We start from the raw sequence: 26,329 nt of genomic DNA on the forward strand, positions 1-26,329 counted from the left end.
GGGATAACCATTAGCCTTTAAGCTACACAGGTCAAATATTTTTGTGTTTTGTTCACAGATTAACTCTTTGGTGCCTAGGATATTGTCTGGCTTATAGTAGGTGCTCAATAAATACTTGTTGAGGAATGGCTATAGGAAGAGAAGATTGACAGTATTTTTGTTTTCTCTGAGAGGGCAAAATATGAACCAATCAAGGAAACCGACACCTAAGATTCTAGTTCTTATAGACTTATATACTAGACTAGGGGTTATAATAAGAAATAAGTGAAAAGAACTATTATCTTTTGAGCTTAGGTGTAAAGAGACTACTCATACACTTAGCTAAACCTTGGCATATTATTTTAAAGTGTCAGAAAAATAAATTATGAAACCATAGAGAAATACTGAATAAAAATATTTAATCATGAACCACAAATTTTATGATTAGTTCTTCAGTTACTGCATAGTGTGAACAGATTTTCTATTATTCTTAGTGTTGCTGCTAATGGACATTTTGTTTTTCAGAGTCTTCTTAGATGTTTTAGAGGGATTTGGGGAGAATTTGTATCTGTGGTTGTGACTCCAACCAAATTTTAAACCAGGTTGAAAGCAAAACTTCAAATGGGACTCAGATTTAAATATATTATGCCTCATAGACTTATAAGTGAATGGTTAGCCCAAACTTATCACTTTACAGATAAGGAAAATGTGACACAAAAAGACATTAGTCACTTGCCCAAAATCATAGCTAGTGTCATTCATATATTTGATATATTTGGACCTAATATTTCCATTTCTGAGTGTTAGTCCTAGAAAACTAAATGAGAAATTACAAACATATTTAGATACATGTTTGTATCTTTGGGGGGAAAAGTTAACACAAGAACACAAGAACAAAACCGCACACCTAATAACTGAATGATACATGGTTAATTATATAAAGTAGGGAAAATGCAGACAATGGGACACTGGGCAACCACTTAAGAATAAAAGCATCTAATTGTGTTAAGAAACTGAATGAACAGAAACCAAAAACAATAGTGGACTTAGACTGGGACTTATACTCTCAACTACCTTGTTTCTCAGAACTTTGGATTTGGACTGAATTACACCAATGACTTTCCTGGTTTTCTCTCTCATTCTCTCTCTACGTGCGCGCGCGCAGACACACACACACACACACACATCCATCCTCTTGGTTCTGTGTCTGACTAATGTGATATATGTAGTTATATGTAAATATATATAACATATAATATACAAATATATATTACATATTATAAAATACTTTCCTCATTAAATTTTGATTCTTTTCTTCTGAGAAATTTAGCTAAGCCCCAGTCAGTTAAGATTTACTATTCACTTTCCTTGTGCCACATACAAAGGGTATCTGAGTTGAGACTATTAGGATAATAACAGGTAAATGGAATAAAGGAGAAGCATTTCAGTTCAATGAGCTGTTTGAGCAGAACATCTAAGAGTGGAATGGTCCTGCCGTAATGTGACAAGGCTGTGTGTGTGTGTGTGTGTGTGTGTGTGTGTGTGTGTGTATAAGTATGCTAGTAGTGATGGGAGAAGTAGGGTAGCTACAAACGTGATTTTATTATTGGAAGAGGAAATGTACTGTAAATATTGCTGAGAGATAATGCTGTGAATGTTTTAAAGAAAGTTAAATCCCATATAAATGAAAGTCTGACCCTTGCAAGTTATCTTAGAAGTAGGAATACACAGTTAACTTGATACTGAGTTGAATAGTTCTTCACAGTATTGATTTTTAAACCTCACAACAAAAAAACATATAACAGCCAAAATATTGTCAAGATAGCACACATTAGATTTTTTTCAGATTTGGTTTTAACCTAAGCAATATCACTTACTTTAAAAATATCAAAACTCTCTCCAAATAAGCATAGAAAATCCTAGATTTTATTTTTCTCTAGGATTTTCTGTGGAGTTTTCTTTTTCCTCCATATGTAGTAATAAGTGAAAATGTCCATCAAGAGACAAAAGTGAAGGCTTTCAAAGAACAAATCTATTTCTTAACTTGAAGGCTACAGTAATAAAATTTCCATGTGGAAAAAAAAATCTGTCACCTTCATAGATCTGAATACTTTATAGACTTTCCAAATGTCTATTAAGTCCTGCACATTCAAATAGTTTTCCACTCTATGAAAAAAAAGAAAAATGTACTACCAACAAAACTTAAGCAAGCACTATATCTTATCTTTTAAAGCAATTTTTTGTTTCCTGTAAGGCTTTTAGATGAAATAGTACACACTAGCTTTTCATTAAAAATACGTGACCACTACCAATTGATATCTGAGGCTGAAATCTGTATTTCCAAAAAGCTCATAAGGATAATTGACTATTAGGAAGATATCCCAAGGGCTTAATATTCTCCTGTCATATAGAACTTTCAAACCATCTCCCTTAATGGCCATCCAATGGCAAAATCCAATAAACCATTTATAATTTCGTATCCTCCTTAAATTGTCTGGACTTTCTCTTTCTTCTTTCTTTCTTTCTTTCTTTCTTTCTTTCTTTCTTTCTTTCTTTCTTTCTTTCCTTTCTTTCTTTCTTTCTTTCTTTCTTTCTTTCTTTCTTTCTTTCTTCTTTCTTCTTTCTGTTGATATTCTTTCATACTCTCTACTCCTTTGAATTGAAATAATCTACTTTGACAAGTTCCCTCCAATTTCTATTTTTTCTCATTTACTTTTGTTGATTCCTTTATAATACAGTATTAAATAGTAGTCTTTTCTAGATTCCATCCTTAATCCTCTATTCCTCTTCCTATAAACCCACTCTCGTGTCATGGCATAAAATGCACCACATCAAGTGGCCCCAATATCTCCCTCTAGTCTTCTCTCTCCTATTTTGCCACATAGGCTAAATTCTGTTCTCAGCAACCATAACCTTACTTTCAAACCTATTCTCTAGCTCCTTAAAAAAAGATTTTTAGTCATTCCCCATCTGTACAAATACTATACATTTTTTTTTTTTTTTTACTGTGAAACTATCACTTCATCTATGGAGTTTTCTTCTCTCCAACTAATCATCATTAATTGATCTCTATTGAGATGTTTTCCCACAACACTTTGGTCTTATTTCTTTTTTTGTTTCTTAAGTTTGTCTCAAATGTTTATTTAAATTCCAGTTAGTTAAGGTATAGTGTAATATTAGCGTTAGGTCTAGAATTCAGTGATTCATTACTTACACAGAATGCCCAGTGCTCATGACAAGTGCCTTCCTTAATTCACATCACCCACTTCACTATTATAACAATTGCCAAATGGAATTTTAAGTTTTTTAAACCCATTCATCTACTAAAATAAATTTTAAGTTCTTACAAAGTAAAAACCATGTTGGAATTAGTATAGCATAAGGAGAGTAGTACAGTGTAAGAGTTATCACCGGGGCATGAACTTCACAATCAAACAAATGTTTGAGTCCCATCCGTTCTTAGTATGTAACCTCAGTGTTATAGTCTGTGAAATGAGGATAACAATTACATGATGATGATGATGATGATAATAAGAAGAAGAAGAACAGCATAATATTCTAACTTTATATAAAATATATAAAGTGCCTAACATAGTGCTTGGCAGAAAGTATTTGCTAAGTCAGCTTTAGCTCTTATTAATTATCTTTCCGAATTTACATAGGGTCTCTTTCATTATAGGTTATCAATAAACATTTGGCAAATGAATGAATGAATGACAGCAGAATGTCATTCTCTCCTCTATGCTTCTTTTTATAGCTTAAGATATTTGAGGGATTCAGTAAGAATTACTGCTACCATCAGAATACATTTTAGGTTGTAAAAAACAAAGGCATGGACAAAATTCCCATAAAACCAAATGCACAGAGACTAACATATGCAAAAGTAAAATAATTTTCTTCTAAATCTTTCCAATTAATGTATTTTTCCTTGCTGAGTTTAAAAAATAGGCTGATTATCATCTTATAAGGCCAGGTGCCTCTGATGATACTTGGTAAGAGTAAAAAGTGGAGAACATTTTTGTGGGCTGCTATGCCCATGAAAAATGGATTCTGGGGACACAGGGGCATTCTGTGGGCAGGCATAGTCCTACACCTATTTATGGGAAGGAAGGAGGGTGGGTCTGAAATGTTATGTGTACTTTGCCTGGACATAATGAAGAGGGACAAGATTAATGAAGACTGGGCCCCAGAACAGGCATTACTGGTGTCCTGAAAATGAAGTAACATGGGTACCTAGATCAATGTTTGGCTAACAATCACTCTGGACTTAATAACTCTGAAATATCCAAGAATCTCTTGCCCTTGCTCTTCTTTCCTCCAGTTGCACTGCCCAGGTTCCAGTGCCCATCACTTTTCTCATGAAGTCATGCCAAACCGTATCATGTGGGGCCCTTGCAGCTGGTCTTCAAGGCTCTCCCACACACATCAATGAGCATCACCTTCAAAAGCCAACTCCTTCATCTCAAGCCTCTCCCTCAAATCTCTTTGGCTGATCATTCATTTCAGGATCCTATGCAATCCCCTAACTATGGCATAAATAAGATTCTAATTTATCTTTTCAGTTTTGTGTCTGTCTTCGTGCCCCTCCCCCTCCCAACTACAGTCACCCTTCATTCTAGCAATATACAACCACTCACAGTTCCCCAAATAAGCCATTAAGTCTCACATCCATGTCTTCGCTTATGCTATTCTTTCTTTGCAGAATGGTCTTCCCAACCTCACTGAATGTCATGAACTACATAAACCACAAAAGATTGCCTTTTTGTTAAGCTTCCATTTCCCATTCTGAACAAATCACTTGCCCTGCTAAGACTCCACTGCCCTCTCTTTTTTGCCTGTGTTCACACTTATATTATTATAGGTTAATTAGTTGTGTATGAATTTTCACCCCATTAATTAATGAGCTCCTTGATGCTGGGGGTTAAATTCCATTCATCTTCACTTGTCTAGGATTTAGCATACTTTCAGGGTCAATAAATATTTGCTGAATGGCTGAAGAAATTTAGGGTGGAGCCAGGTTGAGGTAGAACTGAAGAGTCTCCTCAGTCTTCACTTACACAGGTGCAAACCTGAGTATGAATGAAAAGTCAATGCCTTAAAAGATCAGTTTACATACACTTTGTAGACTAATATTTAAAGTGTTATTTTTGGATGTAGTTTATATAGGAATATTGGTTTGACATATTCAAATATCTTCTAGAAAAAAAGAAGGAATACCAATTTTTCCCTGTTTAATTAGTTTAATCACTTCTCATATTTTTTTGGACAATTATCTAAATAATGACATTTTTAAATAAAAAATAGATTGTGAACAAAACTGTAGAGTTTTGATAATGAAACATGTGAATTTCAATACAATTGTGCTTCAAGACCATTACTAAGTACACTGTGATACCACCATGGGGTTAGTATGAGGTGCCAGTCATGGTCTCTGTTTATGACATGGGATATAAAGGGGGATGTCACATATGATCCATCTCTAAAGCTCAAATACAAAATGCAGAAATAACTTCCATCATGATGAACATTGATAGTTACCCCAAAGGTGGTCCCTGAAATTTCTCAGAGCAAATAAGTTTATTTGACATGGACAAGTTAGTTGAATTAGGAGAGAAAGATTTAAACTATTAGGAAACAAAATTTTTACCATGTACCAATTTCTTCTATAAAGAAGTCTTTCTGGTTAAAGAGTGTTCTCGGTGAAAATTTGGGAAACAAAAGAATGTATTATTATTTCATCAGCACTTGAAACGAAAAGTCAGTTACTGAAAAGAAGCCACTATTCCAAATATAGTATAGACTATAGCAATAGGGTCTAAAAACCCCGCTTCTGTACTTCCCTAATTAAATGCAACTATTCTAGGAAATGTATTTTTATTAGTTCCATGAGCTTTTTCATTCCTTCTGTTATACTTCTAGACTCTCTAGCTGACTGTGGTGCATACACTTGTCGGTGAGTGAAGCAAAGGTTAAGTGTGTGTGACACAGATGAGCCCCGAGATTAAGTATACACTGTGAAATGCATGTGGATGTTCATGATTTAAACCAATGAACTGTGGCCTGAAATGATGTCACACGAAGCGCAGTGGTAAAGTGGAAGGTTAAACCTACTTGCATCTCGGCTCATTAAACGCAGTTAAAGTGCAAATCCCCTCATTCTGACAGTAGTGATCACAAGGGTTCTCTTTCTGGTCACAGCGCTGACTTTTAAACCCCACAGAGCATCTGCAGAATTTCAGTAAAATACAGCTAAATAAAGCGTCTGACTTTTTTTTTTCTAAATATGTTTCAAATTTATTTCATACAGAGATAGTAACATATGAATAAAACTTTGTAAAGTACGCTCATTTCTCTCTCATTCACACTCATCACATGCTGCTCTGACAAGGTGGGGACAGAACGTGGATATGGATCATAGGTAGACGTCATCCTTCTAGTGCAGCGGTGATCAAAGAAAGCTCAAAATAGAAACCGTGTAAGTGGAATGGTTTTATTTCCAGTTGTCCATTATGGACAGAGGGAAGAATATTAAATTATAGATTTTCTCACAAGCAGAGAATCTCCAATACTTTCCAAATGTTTAAAAACCCAGATTCAACTTCATGAATTCCAAAGGAGACAGGGGCTTAATAGGCTTACGTAATATAACACTCTAAACCTGATACAAACATCAAATAGCATTATACATTTGAAAAGATACCTCAAGTTCTTTTGAAAAGAATGGATGTAAGTACCAAGTGTTCACAAATATGATTATGCCTGGGTTTCCCATATCTGAATAAGGTCAATGAAATTAGAATAATTTTCCCTGGCATTTCCAACTTCAAAGATCTGTGAATGTCTTTAATGTGTATGATGCTAATAATTGAATGAGCTCTTCCTTATGAAATCACTAGCAAATTGATGAAGGAGGAGATTTTGCAGCACACGAGCCACTGAGGGACAATACTTGATCAGAGATGTCCATGAAACATTCATTTAAAATGGATTACCCCCTCCACCACCAAATAAAATGCAGAACAATAGAGGAAGGATTCCATGTACATACAAAGTCATTCCACAAAGTGCCCACAACATTATACAATACTCACAGACACACAGGTACATTTGTCTCAGGGTCCAGCTGGCATGTGCCACCATTGTAACAGTAGCCATCACATAACTGACAGCTAGAGGCAATCTTTCCATTAGTGCAGCTGCAGCAACAAAGAAAAAAGAAATCTCATTGTTACTGGCATCATTATTGTTGAAAGCTGACATAAACTCTCTGCAGATGAGAATATTCATCATAGAGGAGTAATGGAGGCCTGGCTAAAAGTAAGTTTTCAGAAAGACAGACTTCCTGGAGGCAAAGTTTTTTTTTTTTTCTTTTTTTAACAAAATGATGAAAGACAAATGTTTTCTTTTAGTAATTTTCAAATTTTCAACCCATTTTCTTAATATAAAATTTTAATATAGCTATATATATGTGTGAAAAAATATGCTCTAATGTCTATCACTTACACTACAGGTAGACATTAGCATTCATTTATTCCCTTTTCATATAACTAGGGTTTGGTGACATTGGTGTGAATTATAAAATCACATGATCAAATATTCTGGAAGCAAATGCTTCAGCTATTTCTCGTAAACTGTAAAATCTGGTCCAAACAAACTGTTAGGAGTTTCAGATTCCAGGTTTTGTAAGAAAATATAGGATTATCTGATAGTCATTTTATCCCACTGTTTCTCTTTGATTATGTATTGTAATTAATGTCATTTTTTTTATTCTAACACACACAAAAATCATGGTAAGTTCATTGAAAAAATAAACAGTAGTGTTATAGGAACAATATGTAGGATGGCAACAAGGTAATGAGTTAGGCTTTCTTGGGAAAATTATGGAAACTATTTTAATTCACAGTACATTACATGTCTGAGATAAGAATAAACACTATGGCTATTGCTATGGAAAAAAAACAAGCATGACATTAATGGGAAAATACAGAAATTTCTTACTTGCCATGTTATATTTTGGTATAAACGCATAATATTAGATTGGACGTTGGAAATTATTGGGGGAAAAGACAAAAGTACATCCACATCCTAAAATAGTAAGAGATCTCTTGTATGAGAAATAGGGTGATAGAATCATATAAGCCTTGGCTCAAAGCAGAATTACAACAGATCATGCCACTATTCTGATTATGAGATCATGTTGCACTAGGTGTCATGAAGCAATCAGTGGTGTCACCATAAATCTGGACATAAGCTTGACATGTAAATCAGGTTGCAATATCACTGATCACTTTGATCCTCTCCGTGATGGACATTTATTGTGTTACATCCATCACAGGGTAATTCCCAATGATCGGCTAGATGCCTAAAATGATCAGTTAGCGATCCTGATTAATTCATTCCGTGAATGTTTATTTCACCTCATGTAGGTGGTGAGGCTGCTGAAAAAAACACCAAATGGCTTATCTTTTTTCCAGGTGTTTAATTTAAAGGTATTTTTTAAGAGCCTGGATTTTAAAAATCACATTTCTTTTCAAGATGAACAGAAGCAATGAGTCAACTATGTACACACTCTAAAAAGGAGATATGTGAATGTAGAGCCAAACATGAAGAAGGAAGCAGTAGTTAAAAGTTCCTAAGATTTAGCAAAGAATGCCTTAAAACTAGAGGCACTGAATATGGATACAAAGTGAGACAAGTATACATTTAATGGTATTGGTGCCTGATATGTTAAATGGATCTGGATTTCCTTGTCCCCCATCTCAGCCTCCTTAAAAATCAAAAAGCAAAAAGTTACAGTTTCTTGTTCTATGAAAAGGACAACGCCAGAGAGAAAACATAGCTCATTTTATATTAAAGAATTTCCTACAAAAAAGATAACTATACACCAAATACCAGCTTTTAACAGAAAGAAAAAATTCTAAGTGTTCATTGCTTTTATCTCCTGCTTTCAGGAGTTATAAAAGATATTGTCTCTTTCTCCTTCTAATAGTTTTATTTGCATCCTAAATTGAAGACAGACATTTGTATATATTTCAAATGTGAAATACAAATTACTCAAATCATTATAATGCTTCAAAGAGTTCAGCTCATGTTTTAATGCAAGTTTTATTCATAATTTCATTTCTTAGAGGCATGTCACACACACACACACACACACACACACACACACACACACACAGTTTGTGATATATCTCTTTCCAAAAGTTAATTACCAGTTGTCCATTACACACAAAGAATTGAAAAGGTATTATTTAGGCTATTCAAAATTATGATCAAGTCTTTCTTCATCAATACTTACTTGGATTTCCACAAAGGAGAAAAATATACAATTAGCTCCATTTTTAAAGATTATATTTATTATACTTGACAGAGTATCTATTCTAGTTGACAGCTCATAGACTGTGCATTAGAAACACACCTGACTATCTGTAATCACAAGTATAGATGGAGGCTTGAATTTTCATATTTAAGAAAAAGATTTACTGTAATTCAGTTGTGTTTTTGTTTTAGTGTAAGTTATTTACCTATGAGACAGAAATTCTAACATAGTGTACATGTCATTTAATGCTAAGATGAAAAATATCATAGAAATGAAGACACGTTTGTCTTCATTTGTTTCAGAATACCCAGAGTCTTGTTTGTATTATCACACTTTTATATATCTAGCCTATTTGATCAAGTATTATACGTCTATTTTTAAACTTCCTCTATCTACTCATTTGCTAACAACTGTTCTTATTTATCCATCTGACATATTCTTTCCCAAAAGGATCCTTTAAGAGTCCAAAATTACAGCGTTGGATCTTCGTGTCTTCGTGGCATGCTCAGATTATGAGGTTCTGGTGTTTCTAGGTGAAGCTAATTTTCTCTGTAAGCAGGCAGTACTGAAAGCCCAAAGAGTCTCACTTTTTCTTCATATGGAACTTCCCCTTGTAATGGAAATAGGGTGTCTGTCTCTACATGAGCTTTCCTAAGGAAAACTGGGAAGGCAATTGCAGTTTTTAGCCTGTCTTAGATGATAGTCTAGTATTTCCTGTATGAATGGAATGGAGTTGCAAGCAAGAGACTACAGTGCATTTCTTATATGGTGTATTGGACATAGAGAAAAATGTATGTTCGTTCACTAATGGAAACAAAGTTCTGTCTTGCTAAAGTTTCATCACAAAGAAGTGACGAGCTTAATGAGCAAATATGATTTTGGTAGTTTACATGAAAATGCATTTGCTTTTATATACTTATCAAAGGCACACATTTATAATTAGTCATATTTTCAATTACTTTACTTAAAAAATAATGTACTTTCAAATGACCCAATTTGAGGGTTTGAGTAAATGTTATTCATAATGATAATACAAATCATATTTAGAGTAAATTCTAAAATGAGAGTAAATAAAAAATAAAAAAAATGTTGATGCTGTCTGTAATAAAATTTTATTGGGCCTTGTTTGGCAGAGCAACATAATTCAGGGCTGGCATCCTCACAGAGCTGTCTCAGTGGAAGCCATGGCATGAACACTTTACAGCATGCTTCTCTATCTCATATTCTCATTTATTATACTCCTAAGCAAGACAAGTGATGGGGACCAGTGCTTCATAAGCCCTTCTTTTAAAAGGTTTTTAAAAGAAGTTCAGAGTAAGGACTGAACTCTAACCTCAGTGGCATCAACTTGTTTCGCGACAGGAATCCGAATGGCATTACCCTGTAGCTGCGATGCTCTGTTTTCCATTCACTTGATCTTGAAGCCAAAGGGCAAAAGGCAACGTAACCAAAGTCTAACTTCAACGTTTATATTGTAGTTGCCTCCTAGGGAACATTATTCCTTCTACTTATTTTGGACCATAATACTTAAAGTCAGATAAAACCTGGAAGATCAAAATGTATTTCCAGTAGACAGGTCTTTTGTTTCTTCCCCACAGGCTCATTTTGTAACAGAAAAATAAACACTCATCATCAATGATAATAATGAAACATTTAAAAGCCTGAGCTATTCTAATTTAGGGCTATGACGAATAGCTTTTTGAAGGTATGTTACATTTCATATTTCTTGCTTATTATTAGGAATAGTCTATAGAGGGAACGATCTGACCATATCATTACATGATTATATGATGAATTTTCATGTTCTCTAGCAGCACATAGTAGGTGTTGAATAAGTTAATTTACTTGAAATGAACTGAATTTGATCTATAATCAAACCAAAATAAGACAAAACAAAGACGCAATGGTCACTCTATAGAATTCTAGGATAAAAAAGAATTTACATGACTTTCACATTTATTGCTTAACTGCTACAACCTTTTGGCTTCAAATGCTTTAATAAATTAAGCTGTATGTCCACTTACTTGCAAAATATATCTTCACTGTCTTTATTTATAATGCAGTGCCCCCCATGGCACCTTATACATTTGTCAACCTCACATTTTGGACCTTCATAGCGTGTTGGACAGACACATTCAACACTTCCGTCATCTCCAATGGTACAGGATTCAGAATTCACACAATAGTGGTGACACACATCTAGGAAGAACGCACAACAGACAAAAATACATTATAATACAACATGCTTTTCTTTTGTCACAATAAATGTAACCATTTCACTTAATATTTAAAAATGGTCAGTCATTAAACACATATAAAAATAAGTAAATTGATTAAAACACCCACATATAAAAACAGCCAATCAATAAGTAGATTAATTTACAAAATCAGTTTGTGATAACATGTAACTAGAATTCTTTAATAGTGCTATTGATTCCTCTTTTTGCCAGTCAGGCATCATTTCATCTGCTAAAAAAAAAAAAAAAAAAAAAAAAAAAAAAAAAAAAAAAAAAAGAGGTAAGTTATATTGATAGAATGCTAGTTGCGGTTCTGAATTTCAGAGTTTAAATTAACCAGGTTCCTTAGTTTCCTTCTAATAGACAATATTACTACTATTCTGAAATGCACAGAAATACTCAAGATTTCTTTGGTCGTCATTTATTGTTTCTTCTCCTTGCACCTTTTTCATCTGGAGAACAGGGTAGTATATGGTAAGTGGGGAATCCTACCTCTGCATCAGCTCATTGTGGTGCAAAGAAGCTTCCCTCTACACACAGCAGAACAGGGCCACTATTTCTGAACACCCGGACAAGTGAGCAAACAAGGAGATGTGTCTCTCATGGAATACCAAGAGAAAAGTGAACTGGGAAACTGATCCATCATGGGTGGGAAGTGAACAGAAGTCTAGACTATTTGTGGTTCCCCTCCTAGCTGAGAGCCTAACTTCCCAGCCAAACTTCCCTCCTCATGGAGATAAAAACTCCATGTGGTGTGAGCCTTTTATTTGGAAAGATGTTTCTTTTCTAAAGATTTTATTTATTTACTTGACACAGAGCGAGAGAGAGAGAACACAAGCAGGTGGAGTGGCAGAGGGAGAAGCAGGCTCCCCATGGAGCAAGGAGCCCAAATTAGGGATTCATCTCAGGACTTTGGGATCATGACCTGAGCTGTAGGCAGATGCTTAACCAACTAAGCCACCGAAGTGTCCCTGGAAGGTGTTTCTTACTGTACATTATAGACAGTTTTCTCAACTACTTGAGGAGACATCTTCAAATATTTCTATCCCTCTTGAGTGGGAATGAAAAAAATAAAGATCATGTAATAATACAATAGCCACACTATCTTTGTAATTAGACATTCTGACTCAGTCTTTTGAAGAACAGACAAGTGTATATGTATGTTTATATATGAACATATACTTTAACACATTCAGAATATTGAAATTCATAATACAATAATCTTAAGCAAAAGAACTGGTTGGATCAATCTCAGACTTTGTGTTTAGAAGCTGCAATTTCCTTTTAGCTAAGTAATTGTGAAGCAATGTTAAATGAGATTAGCTGAGATAAAAATCTCAATTTATAAACTTTAACCTGCTGTAAGACAGTTATAGTGGGTGAGGAAAATTAAAACATAATTTATAATCCTCATGTTTGTATATTTATCTAGCCCTTTATTAAATCAGACAGAAATTAAATTTATTGACAGCTTTGCTTCATATTTATGGAAATTTATTTCAAGCATTCTTATGCTTGCTCTTGCATTATGCCAAGTACCCTCATTGTGATTCAATGCTTCAGTCAATTAACATGGTTTTGGCTATATTTAAGAAAAGTAGCACTTTCGGAAGGTGAGAGACTTGAAGATCTAAAAACCAAGTCAGTGTTAGTATCTATCCATGATGGTGTCTGTTTGATCCAGGCTTGGTGGCTATAGTGTACACATTACGAATTGTTTGTATTTATGAAGAATGTATGATCAGCAGCTTATATGATCTTCTTGCCCCTATTCAGTGCAGAAATCTCTAAAGAATAACTCTCATTAGTTTAGGTTGTTCAGTACCTCTTACTGACAAAGAGCTCTTTTCATTTCGCCCCCTCCAATTGCTTTAAATGTCATCCTTTCATCCTGTTGTCCGATGGGACAGAGAAATTGGCTTATGTATCCTTCCAAGATCTTCACATGATGTCCTTATCCATAGTGGATAATTCATCAAAATCATATAAGTGATTTATTTGCAAATGTAAATTCCAGTACTCATTCTTGTTACCACTGCCCACTTATGCCTAGATTCTAAATTCATTAATCTGAAATGGGACCCAGGTGATTCCCATGGGACTGGCTGAGGAACTAGAATTTGGGAACTGGGGAACATAAGAAATGGTGTTCTTATTAAACAAATTTCACCGATGAGTAAAGGACTACGTTGTTCAATAGTTGTAAAAGGATTGGATTTAAGTAAAATAGCTTCTTCCTTCCTTTCTTCCTACCTTCCTACCTTCCTTCCTTCCTTTTTCCTTTTTTTTTTTTGAAAGACAAGAGAAGGCACATGTGAGCAGGGGTGGGAGGGGCAGGGGAGAGAGAGGGAGAGAATTCTAAGTAGGTTCCATGACCAATGCAGAGCTCAATTTCATGACCCTGAGATCATAACCTGAGCCAAAATCAAGAGTCAACACTTAACCAACAGAGCCATCCAGGTGACACTAAAATAGCATATTTCTCAACTAACTTTGTGATCCTTAATTAAAATCTAATCTTTAATCCAAAATTTTGGAAATTTTTTTATTTTTTAATATTATTTATTTATTTATTTATTTATTTATTTATTTATTTATTTGAATTTTGTTTTTATAACCACATCCCTGAGAAGACCCTAGAAAATAGAAAAAATTGGGCTAACATTCTGATGGTTGATGACTGCACTATGTCACAGTGTAGCAAGGAACTCCTTGCCTAGAGTGCTAAAGGATAAAGTTAACTACTTCCCTACAATTTACTAACTATATGTAATTTTGGTGCATAAATTAAATCTCCTTTAGACTAAGATTAAAAATGTGAGGATATATACAACTCAATGGTGTTCAGAGAAATACAATTTAAGTGTACCTCGGTGGCTTGTTCGGTTAAATGACTAGCTTTGGCTCAGGTCATAATCTCAAGGTTCTGATATTGAGCCCCACATTTAACTTGGAGCACAGAAGGGAATCTGTTTCTCCCTCTCTGTCTCCTTCTGCCCCTCTCCCTGCTCATGCTTTTCACTCTCTGTCTTTCAAATAAATGAATAAAATCTTTTTTTTAAAAAAGGGAAGTACAAATTAATACCTCAAAGAAATATCACTGCACTTCCACCTAATTGACAACAAATAACAGAAACTCTCATATACTACTAGTAGAAATATAAATTGGTTCAATTGATTTGGAAAACAATTAACAGTATCTACTCTATTTGAACATACCCACACCTTATGACCTAGCATTTCCACTATTAATATACATCCAAGAGGAAAGCATGCATATGTGCTCAAAAATATGTAGATAATATGCACAGCAACCTTTTTAGAAATAGTCCCAAACTGAAAATAATCCAAATGTTCATCGCAAGAAGAAAGATAAACTGTGGTTCACTCACACAGTGAACTATACATGCAAATATATGTATGTATATATACACACATTAATATCATAGATAAATAATAAAATGGAAACAGTGCAGCTTATAAGCAATAACATGGATGAATCTCACAGAAGTAAGGAGAAAAAAATCTGGAGCAAAAATATATACACTATTTTTTTATTTATATAAAATTTAAAAGGCAAAACTAATCTAGAGTTCTAGAAGTCAAAAAGGACTATCTTTGGGGAGAAGAGAGGGGATAGTGATGAAGACCATCAGGGAGCATGTGATGCTCTACTAATAATGTTTATTCTTTACCTGCATGTGGGTTTACCCTGGTGTGTACACCTGATGATAACGTATTGAACTGTAAATTGGTGATTTTAAACTTTCCTATTTATGTTATGCTTCAACAAAAGGATTTTTCTAACCTAATGGCAAATATACTACAGTTACAATATTTTAGAAATTCTAGTTAATTTGCTAACTAGGCTAAATAGGTTTTCTCTTTATAGACACTTCTATTAAAAGGAATTCATGGTCTACTTTCAATGCTTTAAAGAAAATTCTCTACCCTTTAATGCTTTCAGTATTTTTTTCCTAGGATGTCAGAGGCACATTATTCAATGCAGTTGATTGGCCTCATGGCATAAAATGGAATCCAAAGAATGTAAAAGAAATGTTTGCTTAAGATAAAATTGTGAAATAGGCAGATATTAGAATTTGCACTTTAACAAATAATCCTAAATTGCATGCCGTTAAGCCATGCCACTTTTTTCCTTCTAAAAAAGGCAGAAATCATTTTAGACTCAGAACTCTTTCTCTACAGATATTCAAATGGAAGACATTTCATTTTCCCCAGTTCACATGCTTCACACTTGACGCTATGTTGAATTTCAGAGACAGAGAGCTGCTCACTATACTCTGACCCTGCCAGAGTTGCTTCCCAGTGCCTTTCTTTGAAAATGTTCTGTCTCCTACTATTAGGCCTCAGATGTGGAGCATGCAGAAGTTGCTTGACTTATATGTTCAACTGGATTGTTTTCTGCACCACTATTAGGATTCTAGGGACCCAATACTTTGCATGCATATTCTCTCCCTCTCCACCCTGCCCCCACTTATCTCTCTCTCTATCTCTCTCCCTCTCCGTCTCTGTCTTAAAGATTTCTTAATCCTAACTCCAGGATTCCTGAACACATGAGAAAGTAACCTTCTTTAATAGGAGACTTTGTCATCTGCTATTTTAACTACCATGTAAGCATTGGATACTTATAAACTGGAAAGCAAAATAATTCCTTCAGTGTTCTCTGTTATTTCAGTTTTAATCGTGATACATATTACATGTAAGTCCAGGAAAAAAAAAATTGGTACAACTGATGGTGCTATTTATAAAATGGATAATTCAACCAAAGTTCACATTCTCTCCAATTGTCTCAATATCAGGACAACAATGTACAGTAAGTCATTGGAGAGTGACCTCATTTCTCTCTCATTCTCTTCTCAGCTCTAACCCACCTTGAATTGCAAGCATCTCTATGCAAAACATGTATAAATATATGCAGTATTTTTACCAGTGTCACTTCTCTATATACTCCCAAATAATCACTACACATTCATATTTAAATTCTAGGTCTCTCTTCAGCTATTTAATCTAATTAAAAGAATACTTCATTAGCACTTCCTAATCCAGCAGAAATTTAGCAATGTATGAAGTAGAATGGTATATAAGAAGATTCCTTTGGTATGCAACTGCTCCCTTTGGTTCTAAGGATTCCACCCTGACCAAATAAGCTCTGAAGTGGACAGAAAAGTTTAGCGCTCATTGAAAGAATACTTATCAGCCAGAACCCTAAAAAATAGTTATCCTATAAGAGCTTACCACTTTAAAGCACTAAAAACACTTAAAAACATTTTGAAAGTAATCTTTGTATAAGACAAAGATTTTTCTAAGTAAAATATGTGAATATATTTTTCTTAAAGATCATATTTCTAGATAATCTCTATACCTAACATGGAGCTTGAACTTAGAACCCTGAGATCAAGAGTCACACACTCTACCTACAGAGCCAGCCAGGCACCCCATAATATATCAATACTTTTAAGTGACTCCTGTAACACTATGATTCTTAATTATTTCTCTGAATTTACCTTTGCAGAAGTTTATAGTGTTCCGCTTTTTGTTTTTTCATATTCAGCTTAGATTAAGTGACATGTTACTGAAAAAAAAAAAACTTAATAATTCCTCCCAAAGAAAACAGAGTTAGGGATGTTTGTGGTTAGTTAACACCAAGGTGTGTAGCAAAAGGACTGCCTTCTAATTTCTAACACACAGACATAGACACAGATTCAGAGACCCACAACCCAATAACCCTTTTTTTTTTCTCCAGATTTTAAATTTGGCTTAATAGTTATTGGAACTGAAAGTTTTAAAAATGTGGTAGACTAAAAGAAAACAAATTAAAAGAAAACATAAGTGATAGGACACTTTTTGTTGTAGGGCATGGAAAGGGGAAGGGATTGGATGTCAAAGATGAAAGAGTCTAACCAGATCAACCAGTAACCATTCAGAAAGAATAGTTAGAATTTATGGAAAGTAAAGCTGGTAAAACAATATGGTGATCCTGTTTTGAACAACATGAGTAATTTAACCATGACAATAAATGGAAATGGTGAATCCATAGTTGGTTATTTGCTGAGGAACATGCATCTGCCTAATTATATACTGAGAGCTGTAGGGAGAGGACAGAAATATGAGAAAGGCCACCAGCTCTCAGAGAGCTGACAACCCAGTTGAAAGTTTAAGACAAGAAGGAAAAAGAACCAAAACTGATCCGAAAAATATCCACTGTGGCAAGAGCCTATAAATATTATTACCAACAAAATCTTCCTTCTTATGAAACATTCCATCCCCTGAGTTTTAAGCATTTTACTGACCTGAATGGCATAACAATCACGATGTTTCACATATGATAAGAAGGAGCAATAATGAAATGTAATTAATCTGTGCTAAGAAAGTAGGGATTACCATGAAATTATATGATAACACTTTATATTCACAATATAAAAATTGTTATAACCTTTGTAGGGTAATTACACTAAGAACTGCATAGTAGCACTACACACAATCATGTAATCTAAAGGACAACGATGGGTATATAATTACAGAGCATTCATATGGTAATTAAGTGCATAGTAACTGGAGAATAAGTGAATGGCTATTTTCTGCAATGGAAATAAAGTAATTTTCAAGGGATAGCATTATTGCACCTTTTCCCTCTTTCTCTATTTTTCCTTTTCAAGAAACCAGAAATATAAGGAAATACTTCTTCCTTTAATCATTTTTAGAGAATCCTTTTTTTTTTAAGATTTACTTATTTATTCATGACAGAGAGAGAATGAGAGAGGGAGGGAGAGAGGCAAAGACACAGGCAGAGGGAGAAGCAGGTTCCACGCAGGAAGCCTGATGTGGGACTAGATCCCGTGGCTCCAGGATCATGCCCTGGGCTGAAGGCAGGCGCTAAATCACTGAGCCACCCAGGGATCCCCATTTTTAGAGAATCTTAATAGACTCCATAAAATATGGGCTGTATGGCTGTATATATACAGGTTTATGAATATTCATGGAAGCCAGATGTCTATAAAATCTCTAGCTGCATTTACTTCTTTCCCAAATATCTCTTTCTATTGAAAAGTAATTGCCAAGACTATTTAGCTATTAACTCATATTTGCAACTGTGCTATTCACTCACATTGTAATAGTTAGTGAAGTGTGACATTTATTTAAAAAGAATAAAACCAAACTAAAATAAAACCACCTAAGCAGGAGCTGAAGATATTCAGTAAGAATAATGCAGAAACTGGAGAGTCTTTAATGGGTAATACAGATGGTCATACAGAGGAGACTAAATTATACAATTCTATGTATATACAGCAGTTGTTCTACTTGACTGAATTTTGACCCTGTTTTAAAAAATAAGTTACGTGAATTGGCATTAAGATTCATAATTTAAGTAAGCATTTGCTAATTTAGGACTACACACGACAACAACAATAACCAACCAGAAGTAGGATTGTATTACTTTCACAAAGACACTACGGAGAATTCTCCACAGTGCATATCCCCAGGCATTCCATAGCTGAGCTCCAGTCTCAGTGCGATTCATACTCCACCTTCCCTGATACCTAATTGTGTCCCAGGAGCAGTAGGTTCTATGAATTTTGCTAATATCCTCCCTACTGGGAGGTTTACGGCAGCTTCCATGTAGGTCTAAAATGTGGAAGACAGCCAACAACGGTATTTTATAAACTTTTGAATACACTTGCTAGGGTTACGTGTATAAGAAGGAGAAGGAAATAAAACCATTGCCTAGAATAGGAAGGATTTGGAGGTTAAATTCAGTTGTTACTCTGGCTAACAATGTGACCTCATCTGAGTTGACTAATTTATCCAATGTGCCCATTGATCATCTTTGAACAGAGGCAGCATTACATGCCTAAGATTCAATCATGAGTCCCTCCTCCCTCACTTGCCCCCAACAGTGCCCTTCATATCATCAAGGGCAAGTAGGGCCTGTTTGAAGTAAAATAATGGAAATGATGATCACGATGATAATAAATACTCGATTTTAGCTGTCTTCTTCACGCCAGGCTCTTCTGTTGGTTATAGTCTCATGCATTATACCGTATTGTTCTCATTTTATAGGTGAGTAAACTGAGGCACAAGAAAGTTAAACACCTTACCAAAGGTCACACAACAGTAAGTGGGAGAACAGAATTCAAACCCAAACAAGCCTAAATCTGGAGAATTAACTTTTATTCTTCTTATAAGTCATACATTTATTCATCAAAATAAACCTCTAGAAAGTAATTTTAAATATCTTTGGTGGTCTCCTTCCTTTCTGTGTATCTAAAATATGCCCCCATCTATGTAGGTACCGAGGGTCTCACTACCAGCCAAAGTGTTAAAGGACCCTGTAGATCAAAAGCAGCATGCTCAGGAAAGCTTACTGGATGCCACCACAATCTGCAATATCAGAGCCCAGAAACTCAAGCTGGATTCCCACACCTCATCCAAACATTCCCATTTCACATGTCGTTTTCAGCCTCACATCCCAACCCAGATTGAATATTTGCCTCTCTCGCCACTGATAACTGGTTTACAGTCCTAGATTCCCTTATTTGGAGGAAACTTCTAGCTATCCATGGTGGTATCTTCATTATCAAGCAGGATCAACTCTGAGTCCCTCCACACAAATAAGTAATATTTGTAAAAAATTGCCAATAAATCACAAAGTGAGGCATGTCTGGAGTGTTACCATTTACTGACATCTCATTTAGGATGAAAACATTTAGAAGGATTCTGGAAAAGCTTCCTAAATATGTTGACAAGACTGATTGTGGCCTTTCTGTCTCTGGGGTCAGTTTTTCATCTAGCATAGTTTAGGAGGCAGAAGATATAAAGTAACTTGTATAAATTTGCTTAGAGTTTTATGATTGTTGTCTTTGAAGGCTTATATAAGGAAATGGAAAAACAAATTTAAGAAATGTTAAAATTATCTTTTTTTTACAGTCCTCAAATGTTTTACACGACCTAAGATATTTTAATAATTAAACTTATTGCATAGTCTAAATATATCTTCCAGTTTCAGAGCTGAGTTTAATAAAGTAGGAAAACATTGAATCCAGGTATGCCAATTAAATATTCACTAGGGAAAAAATGTGTGCAAAACTCTGATTAGAGCTGATAAATTTTCATCAGGAAAGCATGTCTAGGAAAATTAGCATTTTCTAATATATTACTAAAAATAGAAATATATCCCAAATATTTCTATAGAGAACACTGAAAAATCCAAAAGAATGAAATCCATTCTAAGCAAACAGTGCTATCCCTGAGTATCCAGGTAAAAGGAAAATGTAAAATTCAGAAAGCCAAGTTATCAAAATGTTGATTTAGGTACAACATATGGGGTGAGATTTTGAAAGTACCAGCATTAAATCTCTCACAGATTGCTATTTCAAAATGTGTATTAACAATGATAGCATCGATCATTTTAGTAATAGTCAAAAATTAACTCATAAAACTATCATGGCAATATTTTTTTTTCAAATATCAGAGAAACCTGTATAACTTTTGTATATAATCATATTCTGGGTTGAGTGGTCTGCTATTTTTAAAGCAATTCAGCCATAAAAGGTTTTAGCAAGTAATTATTTCTGGGTTGAGTGTTCTTCTATTTTTAAAGGAATACAGCTATAAAAGGTTTTAGCAAGTAACTATTTATAAAGTGGTAGAGAATCATTTGAGACTTGAAAGTGAGCTGACTTGCAGATGACAGCTAAATATGATTTTATAAGATGATGCTAACTGAAAACCAAATAAGTGAATAAGCAGAAGATGGCTTAAAAAACCATGAGAATGAAGCAGGCTCATACAAGGTGGTACCTCCATGACCATAATCAAGTCATTTCCCATATTTATTCCCTAATTTCTCTGTCAGGTCTTGGAATATGTATTAAGGTTTAATTAATTTCAACCTACTAAGATGTGTCAACATCTACAGTGTTAATATCTGTTGGATTAATATTGCTCATGCTCTCAGAATGCCCATACTTTGATAGAACCCTCAAGGCTAACATGGCTGGAAAAAAAAAAAAAAAACAAGATCAATAAAAAATTTTATCGAATCGGAACATGGAAATATTTTTTAAATTTTATTTACTTATTTTTTAAAAGATTTTATTAATTGAGAGGGAGAGAGTGAGCATGAGTGGGGGTTGGGGAGAGGGAGAAGCAGGCTCTCTGCTGAGCAGGGAGCTGGACAAGGGGCTGGATCCCAAGACTCTGAGATCATGAGCTGAGCCAAAGGCAGACGCTTAACTGACTGAGCCACCCAGGAGCCCCAGAAGTAGGTTTTTAAAGACAATTCAGATCACAAAGTAATAACTCATTTTTAGAAGACTGGAAAGAATCTGATGGAGAGATGATGGGAGGTGAAGAATGCTGGATGGGAGGTAATCATGGAAAAGCTCCTCAGATGGAATTACCATTAACAAAGCTACTGTCCTCATGCTGTAGCCTAAATAGAGGGCAGGGAATATCCCACATCATCACACTGGGAGGAGATGAGGCCATCCTAGAAAGATTATGCAGTTCTTTGTGCATAATTCTCTCTCTTCACCTTTTTATGCTTCCATCCTATTTACTTCCTTCTTCCAAGCTACTCACTTCAAATGTAAATGTCAAAGTAAGGATTTCTGATATCCTTAAATGTGACCTCCTTTCTAGTTTTCCTTTAATACGTTACTTTGCAGAATATATATCTGTATCTCCATATATCAATGTACTTCTATCAGTATAGATATAAATAGAGAGAGGTTTCTACACTAGTGTGATAGCAAGAAGAAAAATAATGGATTATATAGAAGTGATTACTATTTAATCAGAGTTCACTAAAACAGTGAGAAAGTCACCTTGAAAAGGCCACCGGCAGAGTAATATGTAGCATGCTACAAAAAGATTCTTACTGGTCAAGTGTGCAATTTTCCTATAAGTCAGATATGCAGGAATTAAACAGATTATTGATATATAACAACCAGCCTTCCACTTTACTAAGACTTATAATAATTCTGAGACTATAGAAAATCATTTTAATTTTATTAGTAGTAGCATTTAAATTTTAACATGATTAGAAGTATGCATTGAATTGCTATAATTAGTCAGTAAAGTGATTTATTTTTTATTTATTTATTTTTTTCAGTAAAGTGATTTAATCCAAGATCCTTTTTATTTAGAAAAACTATTGTTCTTTGAAAATATCCTTAAGGGGGTGAGATAAAGTCATTACTCTTTTATACACACAGAGAACTGAAAGATACTGTAGCAAGAAACTTTCGATATCATAACTAATATGTTTTCTTTCCATAATAGGCTCTTTTCTCCATTCAGAAAGTAGGTAGGTTCTTAATTTACCTTGCTTTTTTTTTTCATCATCTCATTCCTCACTGCCTGACATCTAACATGTTTGTGTATTATTTATAAATGCTAAAGTACCGTGAAAGCAGTTTTCAGTTTATTCATGACTAAATCCCAAGCTTCAGTGGCCGGCATGCAATCAGATGTTGTCATTATTTGTTGAATTAATGGCTGGCCACTGGAAAGCAGGGCACTTCAAAAATCAGAGAACAAGAGCAATATGGCTGATTTTTTTAGTTTTAAAACCCCTCAGGCAGTTATATATGTAAGTATGGCATCAGTCAACCACTCCTGCAACTAACTGAAGTTTGCCAGGAGGTGTCTGTGTGGGTGGGGGAGAAGGTGGGAGATGGAAGAGGAGAATCAGATGGCGAGCAGAGATGGATGTCATCAAGTCCCAGGAAAGGGGCCTGGAAATTTGGTCCTTGTATTAAACATACACTCAGCTGCTGCATCAGTAAACCAATACTAGACACCCTAGGCTGCCGTGTGAATGAAGGCACACCGAATTCACAGAAATGGGGCATTCTACAGAATTAGACTGAACTTTTCAGTTTCTAATAGGTTTACAGTCATAGTCATAGTCTAATATGTGTGCGGAAGTAAACCTTTATAAGAAATGATTTTTTTTCAGTGGTTTGATTTACTTATTTTCATGTGACTCGTGTTCATAAATGTCATAAAACTAATAAATCTCTTTAATGTAGTGGCTTGCTTATCTAAGCGAATTGGAATAAATTTATTTTTATTGTTATCCAATATCTATAACTTATATATAATCTTTAAATATATAACATATTTTAATTCCTTTTTATAAATGATAGGTACTCAAAATATCTATAAAAATGAAAAAAAGTTAAAAGCAGTTTGATTTAAAAATTTACGGAGGATTTCTCTTGTAAATTATCTCTTGAAGCTTCTAACTCTGAGAAGCAGATAAAGTTCTACTATCATTATTTATTTTACAAATCATGTGTCAGCTATAATGATGAAAATAATTTTAAGTCTAAAGTTGTAGAATACTATTTGTTTGCCCACAAATTTCTAGTCTACATAGTTTTAAATGATCTAAAAAATGTTTTAATTCCATACCATCACCTCTAACACTCAGTGTTTCTTCCTTACATTTGGATTCTAGCTTGACAGATTCCAGAAGAATGAACTTAGAGAGTATGTTCAGTGAGGTTCCAGAAACCCACAGAAATTACACTACCTTTGATGAATTTGTTCTGTTTGGGCAAGAGATTATTAAAAGGATCAGAAGCCCACACTACCATCCAATGTAATAAGAGATCTGGAGTTGAAAAGTTCTAGCTTACTTCTAGTTATTCATGGTCTGGAAGATACCACAGAAGGGACCTGAGTTCTTGGACTCAGATAATAATTGATGGAGTTAAATAAAGTATCATGCATTAGATGGTCTTGCACCAATTTATCTGTTTCTGCCTCTATGTTGATTTATATTTACTTATTTTTTATATCAATTTTGAATCATTTTATTTTCAAGATTATCAGATTATCACAAGATTTCAGATTATCACAATATAGATTTTTCCATTTATCAAAAGTAATAAATAAAGTGCACATTATTTCATCAAATTGAAAATTAAATCATCTCATTACCATGGATTTAGTCATGGATCTTTAAGTGGAGAATGCAAATCTAAAAATTCAAATTCAGATACTTGACCTTTGGATTAATCTAGTACTATTTTGAACCAAGTGACTTTCTATTTCTCAAAGTGTCTTATACTTAAGATATATCTGGTTCTTTAGTGGCAACCCTCAATAAATGTGGTTTCTTTATCCCTAATAGTTAATCTTCATATAATTGAACACATATGCTAAAAAATTATTTGCTGTGATGCCTGAGTGGCTCAGCAGTTAAGCATCTGCCTTCAGCTCAGGGTGTGTGATCCTGGAGTCCCGGGATTGAGTCCCACTTTGGGCTCTCTGCACGGAGCCTGCTTCTCCCTCTGCTTGTGTCTCTGCCTCTTTCTCGGTATCTCTCATGAATAAATAAATAAAACCTTAAAAAATTATTTGCTATCTCCTTTCTATTTAACCATTTTTTTTAACACTTTATTTATTTATTCATGAGAGACACAGAGAGAGAGAGAGAGAGAGAGAGAGAGGTTGAGACACAGGCAAAGGAAGAAGCAGGCCCCATGCAGGGAGCCCGATGTAGGACTTGATCCTAGGACCCCAGGATCATGCCCTGGGCCGAAGGCAGGCGCTAAACCACTGAGCCACCCAGGGATCCCATCCTTTGCTCTTTTTAGCATTATTTCATCTGTTGGGAAACAATGGAATTTAAAATATATTCATTCTTTTGAAATCAAACATATTTTTGCATCCATGAGAATAAAATTGAACAAATAAATACTATTATTATTATTATTTTTAAAGATTTTATTTATTTATTATTGAGAGACAGAGACAGAGAGAAAGAGGCAGAGACATAGGCAGAGGGAGGAGCAGGCTCCATGTGGGGAGCCTGATGTGGGACTCGATCCCGGGCCTCCAGGATCATGCTCTGGGCCCAAGGCAGGCACTGAACTGCTGAGCCACCCGGGCTGCCCAATAAATACTATTATTAATGCACTGTTTTGATGTAAGGAAAGATCTGCTCTTCTTCATCTGATGATTTATAAAATCATAGGGTAAATTATAAGTCTTCCTACCTTTCTTTGCTCTTTTGCACTCTGGGATTCAAAAGCTCTACGTTTAAGATTTAGACATTTTTAGGGGGCACCTGGGTGGCCTAGTTGGTTAAGTGTCTGCCTTTGGCTCATGTCATGATGCCAGAGTCCTGGGATTGAGGCGCTGCTCAGCAGGGAGCTGGTCTCTCCCTCTCCATCTGCCCCTCCTCCCCCATGCTGTACTCATTCTCTCTCAAATAAATAAATAAAATCTTTTAAAAAAGGATTTAGTTTTTTTTTTTAATCTAGAAAATCAATGATGGCATCCTAATTCTCTAGCCATTTTTATCAATAATCAGGATGAATACAAATTTTTTTCTAGCACAATATTTACTATTAAAAGAGATCTATTGCATAAAAGAGAGTAATAATACCAGTTTATAGTGAAAAAATCTTTAATAGTGAAAAACGTAGATTATCAATTAAATATAAGATAGGAATCTTAATTTTTTTTCACTTAAAAGATTTAAAGGTTCCTGATTTATGACGTTTTTTTTTTCAAAACATGTCAGTTGACATTCCAAATCTGATAAAAAGAATGTGTTTTAAAATTACTTACATTTATATTTAAATTAATTATTTCAAAACTAATGTTATGGATGCATTTAACTGGAAACAGTTTACTTGGTTTGACAAGTAAATGTTTTGTTCAATCTGTGTCTCTGTGCATGATTTGTGTAATATATTATTTTCAAATACACAATTCTATTTGCAGATAATTATTTATGAATCCATTCAGTTTA

The 26,329-nt window shown here is 34.6% G+C and overlaps 1 protein-coding gene across 1 annotated transcript in view; it reads right to left on the reverse strand.

Annotated features, from left to right (window-relative positions):
• LRP1B (LDL receptor related protein 1B) overlaps positions 1-26,329 on the reverse strand; it is a 1,837,374-nt gene that overhangs the window by 33,150 nt on the left and 1,777,895 nt on the right. Inside the window, exons 85-86 of the mRNA XM_049097407.1 lie at positions 11,323-11,497; positions 7,071-7,175 (exon numbers count right to left, since the gene is read on the reverse strand). Coding sequence (XP_048953364.1) covers positions 7,071-7,175; positions 11,323-11,497 — 280 coding nt within the window. The remainder of the gene's footprint in view (positions 1-7,070; positions 7,176-11,322; positions 11,498-26,329) is intronic.

Source organism: Canis lupus, chromosome 19, assembly GCF_003254725.2.
Source record: "Canis lupus dingo isolate Sandy chromosome 19, ASM325472v2, whole genome shotgun sequence".
In the NCBI taxonomy this organism is placed as follows: domain Eukaryota; kingdom Metazoa; phylum Chordata; class Mammalia; order Carnivora; family Canidae; genus Canis; species Canis lupus.